At 26.0% G+C, this 8,655-nt stretch overlaps 1 protein-coding gene across 1 annotated transcript; it reads left to right on the plus strand.

Annotated features, from left to right (window-relative positions):
* The first annotated feature begins 150 nt into the window (after window positions 1-150).
* Window positions 151-8,369, plus strand: LOC145842695 (uncharacterized). The gene is made up of 10 exons (XM_082950171.1): window positions 151-267; window positions 552-719; window positions 1,740-1,961; window positions 2,425-2,564; window positions 2,897-3,052; window positions 3,537-3,626; window positions 6,070-6,223; window positions 6,599-6,673; window positions 6,909-7,084; window positions 8,127-8,369. Exons 1-10 carry the CDS (start codon window positions 211-213, stop codon window positions 8,242-8,244), a joined length of 1,356 nt encoding a protein of 451 aa, XP_082806297.1. The 5' UTR covers window positions 151-210; the 3' UTR covers window positions 8,245-8,369.
* The last annotated feature ends 286 nt before the right edge of the window (window positions 8,370-8,655 follow it).

Genomic DNA, 8,655 nt, shown 5'->3' on the forward strand with positions numbered 1-8,655 from the left:
GGATTTTAAAAAAGCTTTTAAATTAATGCTTCAGGAATTGATCCTCTAAGTTTTTTTTTCAATTTGTTGTAATTAGATCATGTGCATAATTAAATTGTGAACAAAGTAGAGGTAGACAAATTACTTGAACAATTGTTTTAAAACAGATAAGTTTTGGTTCATTATGAACTTTTTATTAGTTTAACATTACAAGATGACATTCATCATTTGATGGAGTTTAGAGATCCCAAGTTTGAAAGTTTCCTTAAAAAGCAGCTGCCTTCTCAAGTAAGTACTAAAATTTGTATTTTTTTATAGAAATCAAGTTTAGTGAATTTCTTAAGTATTAATTTTAGAGCAAACAGTTTATCAAAAGTGTTAATTAGAATATTTTAAATAATAACTTTTATAAAAACGTTTATACAAACTTTTTATAGTCTTGTTTTATTCAATTAATATTTTTTTTTTTTTTGTTTTCAATATATTGTTTCTTTGCTTAAGTTGCTTTGAGAAAAAAAAAACATTTTGAATGACTTATTTGTAAACTGTTTGGCATAAACTTCAACATGTAGGAGTATGAGCAAGTAAAATGCACTGAAGCCTGTGTAGTCGTGTCATCATCTGAACATTACAATCATCGCTTTGTGTTCATAACTGATAAAACCTTATGCATTGCCTCGAATCCACCAAAATCAGTTGTGTTGTCTATTGACTACTGTCAAGTTTTGGATATGGAAATGGTCAGTTGTACTTTTAAGTAGTCTAATATATTATTTACAAAACTGATTTATTTTTAGTTCAGAAACTGTTTAGTCATACATAAAATTGTAGTTTTGTAATAATTTAAACATATAAAGGTATAATACCTATCTTCTTGTTAGACTGAATTAAGTTTTTTATATACAACTTTGTTAAGGTAAGTAGATTTAAGAAGTATGAAAAACATGTGGAAGTACCTCGCTTTTAGTGCTACTAACACAACTAAAATTGAATTTATACTGTTTGTCAAAAGATTAATTTATGAATATAAATATTTATCTAACTAAACCTTTAAAGCTTTTAACTCTAACCTTTTAAAAATCTGCTATTTATTTTATTAAAAATAATTTAAATTCTTTACTTTATCTTGTACTTTGTCTTTAAAAAAAATCTTGTACTGTTTAATAGTTTAGATAAATATCAAGTTTATTTTTTGTTGATAATTGTTTTATTTTACAGCTAGGCCAAAAAACCTGAAATTTGATAATTTAGGCTAAAAATTTTGAATCTTGAACATTTTTTACATGTAAAATGACAAAATTTTTATTAGGTTTCAAAAATCTATTAAATACATAAAAAGTATTGTATCATTCAAAAAATTTTTTACTATAAAACATTTAAGAAAGTTTCATACCTTAAACTAAAATTTTGTACTAAAAATGTTTAAAAAAACTTACATTATAAAAATAATATAAGGAATTTAGAAAATCTTGAAATAAACTTTGAATAACTTTTGAAAACGCTGATTATAGTATCATTTAAAACTTTCCTACTTTTGTAAGATTACTGTTTTTGATTCATACAATTTAAAGGTTTAGTTTTTTATATATTTAAAAACAAAAATTAAACAGCAAATATTGAAATTTTAAAAATGTTAGAAAAGTTGTTAAGCAATTACATTACAGCTTTAGCTCAAAGTTCAATAATGTTAGTCATAGGTTTTTACTAAAAACAAATAAACATAAGCTTATAATCAGTACTTTTTTTGCCCATTATTTTAGATAGCTGACAAGGCAAAGTTCCTGCAAAAGACTCTTCGCAGCCAAGTGCAGCACATAAGCCTGAAAGTTGCCAAAAAAGAGCACCCCAAGAAAAAGTTGACTGTGCGTTCAAAAAGAAATGAGGATAGATCAACAGGCGAAGAGCTTGTTGACATTTACATTTTGAACAGGCAGTCTCACATTTTTCCAAAGCTCTGTTTCTTGTGGAAGGCTCATATTTTGGTATGTTGTTCAAGTTCAAGTATTTTTTAAATGTATTTAAAGCTATGCACACCTTACTGCTAAAAATTAATTTTGAATATGTTAAAAAGAAATAGTTAGACTTTTATTAAGATACCTCTGTTAATATTTTGTTTCGTTAAAAAATGTTACTACTATAAAGTTTAATTACTATTCCTTAAAAACTTTTGTACTGTACCTCTTTTGTGCATACATGTTTATTTAAAAAACTTTATTATTTAAAAAAAAAATTCTACATGTCTGATTTGCATATTAGTTGTAAAAAAAGTTGTGTATGAGGAAAAAAAACTTTTTTTTTTCTAGCATTGTTCTTACTTCAAAGCTTTAAGTAATTTTTAATTTAAACATCGATATTGACTGTTGTTTTTTACTCAAGTATATTTTGTCAAATCCGATTCAACGTTATAATAAAACAATAGTTCATATTTTTTAAACAACTTCACAGGATAGCGTATCTGACAGCGCAATTTCAAGCGAGGTGGGCGAGTATTCAAGCAGCGCCATAACAAACGCGTTTCAGAATCTGTACGCTGAACTCTGCGCGTTGCTAACCACACAACACGCTTCCCCTGAGTCCGTATACAAGTAAGCTCAATAAGTTGTGATTTTTTTTTAAGTTTTTGACCCACAGCCAAGTCTTGATTACTTTTAACTTAACTTTTGTGTAAAGCTGTTTGACTTCAGATTGTCTAACGAAATTGAATCAATTTTTATTTAATGACTTAGTAATACACTCTTATAAATCTTTTATTAGTAGAATAAACTAACAGTAAGACAGGTATTTTTCTTGCACTGTATGTTTTTGAGTTTTAGTCGTCTTCATTTTTAATAACTAACTATTGTTTCAATGTTTGTTGTTTTTTAAGGTAAAAATTAAAAAATACCATTAAATCAAATATCAGCTCAAATTATTGCAGGTTAGTTCACGAAGTGAAAGTGATGATAGAAGCAAGCATGGTGGCCAAGTGCATGATATGGAGGAGCTGCGAGTTGTTCAACCTCTTCAACCAGTACCTCAACAAGTGCATCACCAGCAAACTGAAGTCACCATCAGATAAAGCCGACCACATAGAGTTGGTGTTTGATTTCGTGTTTTCAGATTTATTATTAAGATTGTAGTTAGTCTTTCTGTTATACGATAACATTCAAATTCTGCACACTTTATTATTGAAGAAAAACTTATTAAAACTGATAAGCTTAAGTGTTAAGAAGTATGTTTTAAACTCCTTAACAACAATTTCAGGTCATTAGACAAATATTTTACTGTTTTTCACTTAAAAAATCCAACAGTTTGGCTTTGTTTGACTATAACTACTAAATAGTTGGAAGCTGCCTAAAAAAAGTTTAATTTTTTTTTACTCTCGTTAAGCTTCAAGAAAATTTCTGAGTAAACTATACGTTATAAGTTTTAATAGTTTTGACTAGACACTTTATTTGTAAAACTATCACTAATTTTTATTATCAACTAAACGATAAAAAATATGTATAATAGAAAAATTAATTTAATTTAGTAATTACACAGTAAGTCAGCGCTTTATAAAAATTACAAACTTTCAGGTGCGCTAATCTGATATTAGAAGTCATTTATATTTCAATGAAGAAAGCAGAGGTTTTGGATTCCTGCCAAAAAGTAATTCAGCAAGGAGGGTTTGAACTAGTTCTATCTATTCATTTTACCAGATACTTCTATGAAGTTCTTAAATATTAAAGTTTAACAAAGTTTCTAAATAGTCGATAAAGTTTTGTTATTTAGCTTAACTTAGCTCGATTTTAATGTTTAGCTTATGAGTTAAGTTTGAAAAATAAGTTGGTGTTTATTTAAACCATGTTTGATTAATGATTTATATACCATATTACAGGGTTGCCACTCGGTCAGGAAAAGTCAGGAAATCAGGAAAAGTCAGAAAAAATTTAAAAAGATGACAAAAGTCAGGAAAAAATGGGGGGTTTTGAAAAAAAGTCAGGAAAAGTCAGGAAATTTGATAAATAAAAAAAAAAAGTCAGATTTTGTCAGTTTAAATTTACAAGTATTATTGTTTTCCAAAGCCTTCAAATGGTAAAAATTAAGTAAAAGTCCTTTAAAATCAGAAAAGAGTTTCAAAATTTTTCCTAGAAATTTATAAAAATATTTAATTTTATTTCCAATGCTTTCATCTGGTATAAATTAGTAAAATATCCTTTACAAAACTGCAAAAATTTTCTATTAACATATTGTACCCTAACACATTAAGTACCCTACTTGAACAAGCAGATTTTGTAAGCTTTTTAGTATTGATGATCTGTAGCAAGGACACTTCCATAGTGAAACTGTGATATATACACAAAAGTTTATCTAGCAAAATTTTAGAATCAAAGTGTTTTTTGTTTAAGTAAATAATTGAGTTCTTTACAACTAAGCAGCTAGTTTAGTATTTTATGTAACAATTTAATGCGTATACTTTACCTCTTTATAATTTTTTCTAAGTTGTTTAATTTTATAAAATAAGTTATAAGAGAGGTAGATGCCAAGATTAAGTTTACTTATTATTTGTATTTATTGTAGAGTAACTTAAGTTTTTAAAGTAAATAAGAGTATACTTATTTGTTACAAATTTTATACTAAATGATAAGAGTAAATATTTTATAAATGAATGTAAAAATAAATGAGTGCCAAAAGAAAAGAAAAGAATTCCATAAGTTGTGGCTTGATTTAGAGAAAAGATTCTCTTCAACAAGTGTAGGGGTAGCAGATGAGAGCAATTTAAATAAAATGAGGCAAATGATTTTAACTGCCAAGAAAATGAAGCGGAATGCAGTTCAGATGAAGGAAACCATATCTTCATTAGATGAAGAGGTTGAAGTGCTAATAAAAAAACGGAGAAAATAAATTTTAGTACATACATTTTAAAAAACAATATTTTATTAAGTTCTTTATTGTTTTGATGTTTTAACTTTAAAAGTTCGTTATTGTTTTATTGTTTGAGTTGTAAAAGTTCCTTATTGATTTAAGGTTTTAATTGTAAAAGTTCCTTATATGTCGTTTCGTTTATTTAGATACATTTATGCTAGGCAATGCTAAAAAATGTGTCTTTTTTCAACAAACTCTGTTTATAAGGTAATAATACAAGTATTTTGCTGATAGAGCTGTTTATTACAAACATCAATCATACACAGATGGTTTAAGTGATGTACTGGAAGTTTGATGATTGAATTCAGCAAAAAACTGTTGTTTTTAACCTGTATTAAAATTAGATTGAAAGCTTTATATAGTTTCAAGTGTTAGATTATGTATTTTAGAATAAGTTTAATTTAAGAGTTTGATTTAGAAAAGTCAGGAAAATTTTGGTAAAAAGTCAGGAAAAGTCAGAAAAACTTTCTCAGCTTGATCAGTGGCAACCATGCATATATGTTTTTTTATAAACTGTGTTTATTTTATACACCATATAAGCGTGCAATAGTATTTTACTATCTGTTGTGCTGAATAATTTACTTATAAATAATTTACAAAGCAAAATATTTTACATTTAAAAAGGAGTTGTTTATTTATATTTTAATTTCAAAGTTTTTTTATTTGATTTTTACGTAGAATTGTACTACACCAAAGGTTCCCTGAGTCAACTGCAGTAGTGGTGTTTTTGAATAATTTTATTTTTTCTGTTTATGAAAATGAGAAACAGTAATAATACAGCAGTACAGTACTGAAAATTAACACCTATTCCTGATCCATTTTATTAAATTTTTATATCTAAATCCTAACCCTAAAATATAACAAATAGTCTTTTGATGTTATGTAAATAAAACTTTAAAAATAGAAAAACTCAAAAAAAAAAACATAATCAAGTTTAAGCAGTACTGCCGCAGCTAGAAGGTCTTCTCCTCTATATGTGCAATTACTTTTATATATACATAAACAGTTTTTATTTTTTGTAAATTTTTAAGGAATAAATTACTTACGTAGTACTCAACAATGGCTTAAAAAATTAAAACAAAAATTTGTCTTTTTACTTGATTAGTTTTGTTTAGAGAAAATCGTGTTCCAAGATAAGCGAACTGATTTGTAGATTTTTATAAAGTCATTTTTAAAAATGTATAATAAAACTCAAAATTGTAGAAATTCGTTTTTGACAAACCTCGTCGACAATCTATTTACGGTTCCGAGTCTCACTGGGAAAATGAAGGAAAACGCCACAATCAAGGAACTGTTAGATGAGTTGACACTCGCTTGCTGCAATATACTCTATGAGACAATACAAATAATCGAACAAGTTCGTTTAATTAAAATTACAAGTTATAAGTTTCACCTGATAAAGGAAATTAAAAAGATTTTTTTTGTTTTGAAGGGTACTACAGTAAAACTTTTGTTCTAATTTAAAAAAACGATTTTCAATCTCTTATATCATATTTAAATTTTATTTTAAGTTAAAAGTATAAAAAAATTAAGTGTTTGTAAAAAATTAACTTAGTATATTTTTCAGACCTGGTAGTTAAAGCTAACCAAATGTTATACAATAAAAGGACATGTATTATTTTTGAGCTGAAAAAGAGTTACTTGAAATCTTTGAAAAAACAGTTTTTTCAACTAGCTTTTTTTTAGTATAATGGTAAGAATAAAACAATCAAAATAATCATGATTTTCACAGGGATGTTGGGAATGTTGTCATCATGCAGTGAACAAGCATACATTCACCCAAGTTGTATTGCAAAATGATAAACACGTTTGTTTTAACTTGTTATTAATTAGTTCGAAATTTAACTATGAACCGTATAAATGAAAACTGTCATGTTTAACAATATTAACAACTTTTAATTTAGTCTATTTAATTGTTTTTACATGATTCATATACATACTTGTTTTATAATTTCAAATGTCTTTTGTAGAATGACTAGAAAACACAATACTCTTTATTTACTTTGATGATGATTTTAGTAAATAATGTTACAACAAAACAGCTGGAATTTTCACGGAGGTTAATTAAAAAGTTTTTCAAGTTCTGGACCTCAAACGATCCTTTTACTTTAGGGGAAGTTTCTGACGTGTATCGCATAGCAACGGTGGTACTTTTCATCGCAACGTCGTCACAACAAACCAGAAGCGAGCTGTCAAGTTCTTACCTTGCCAACTTTACGTTTGTTTTAATTATTAGTTGCATTAAAGTTTCAGTCATATGAAAAATAATATAAGTTGATTAGAGCAGAAAGCTATTATTCTACTTTCTAAATTACTCAAACTAATTGTTTTTTTAAGAACGTTAAACCGTTTTGTAAACTTTAAACATTTAAACGTATGACTTAACAGTGTTTTATAAATATAGTATAAATAAATTCTGGAAATTAATTACTACAAGTTAAATTATTACTCAGAAATAATATAATGTAGAACATTAAGCAGGGTTGTCAAAAAACAAGAACCTTGAAAAATTAGAGATTTTGATGTTTTTTGAATAAATCTTGAATTAAAATAAATCTTGTTTATAAAGTGACAATACATTATTTTTAAATAGTTTCGAAATAGTAGACCTAAATTTTTTTATTTTAAGTGTAACTTTGTAATAATAATTAATATATTGTTAAAATAATTAAGTAAATAATACGTTGTGTTTTTATTTTATTAGATTAAGCTACTTAGTCATAAGCTTTTAGTTTACTTGTACTCAATGTTTTTACAACTTTCCTTTGACCAATATTTATTGTTTTAATAGTACTGTTTATTTTATTGGGCGTTTGTAGAAGCAATTTACTTGTAATGAGACTTTTAAGCAAATAACAAAAGGTTGTTTTTACTGCTATTACGTGGTAGCATTATTATCGATCCTTACAAGTATAAGATCAATAAAATTTGCTACGGTATTTTAACTTTTATAATAATTAAGAAAAAATTCGATTAGTCAACATATTTTAGTAAAAAAAGGATTAGTAAAAAAAGGATAGACACGTAGTCCATATAAAAATATGTAATTTAAATATATAAAATAAAATTATTCAAACTAGCGCAATCTGTTTTCTATTTCTATTAAGAAGTCTACAAAGCTAATTTCCTAGTACACAAAGTTGTTTAGATATACTTTAATTTAAGCTAAAAGTATAATCAATTCAAAGAATTATTAACACATTTATTTCATAACTAAAAATGTTATCTAAAGTATGTAGCCATTTATAAATTTATTCTAGATATGAAGTCAATCCAAGAATAGAAAAGAAGTTATCCGAAAACCACTCAGCTGTATTTATAACCAAAAAAATCGTCAAATCTTTGCTAGACTGCTTTAAGAAACCGCACAAATCCTAATTATTTTTTTAATTTTATTTATTGTTTTTGCACTATTTATTGCACTGTGATATGACAATCTTTTCAACATTGTTTAAAAATCTGCCCGCACTATTGACACAACTTTTTTTTTACTAGTTTTAATTAAACTAATTTTTACTCTTTTGATATTTCTGACTACTTTGATAATAATTAAAATGATTTTATATCAAAATTTCACGCCTTTTGTTTTTAAGAACTTGACAAAAATGTTGTTTTAATTAGCTTTTTAGTAATTTACACATTTTAAAAAATTTTTTGAAAGCCTAATTAACTATTAATACAAAAATATACACTACTACAATCTATACTGAACCTATCCTTTGATATAATATTGTTTGTTCTCTCAAATCGCATGAAACTAACATTCCCATATAACATGCTTATATTTTT

Source organism: Thalia democratica, chromosome 8, assembly GCF_965202585.1.
Source record: "Thalia democratica chromosome 8, ktThaDemo2.hap1.1, whole genome shotgun sequence".
Lineage (NCBI taxonomy): Eukaryota > Metazoa > Chordata > Thaliacea > Salpida > Salpidae > Thalia > Thalia democratica.

Bases quoted from the DNA above. Each gene is read 5' to 3' on its own strand.
- LOC145842695 (XM_082950171.1), top strand. From the start codon at position 211: ATGGAGTTTAGAGATCCCAAGTTTGAAAGTTTCCTTAAAAAGCAGCTG. The intron at 720-1,739 runs GTCAGTTGTACT...CCATTATTTTAG, and splicing joins AAGTTTTGGATATGGAAATG to ATAGCTGACAAGGCAAAGTT. The intron at 3,627-6,069 runs GTTTGAACTAGT...TCAAAATTGTAG, and splicing joins AAAGTAATTCAGCAAGGAGG to AAATTCGTTTTTGACAAACC.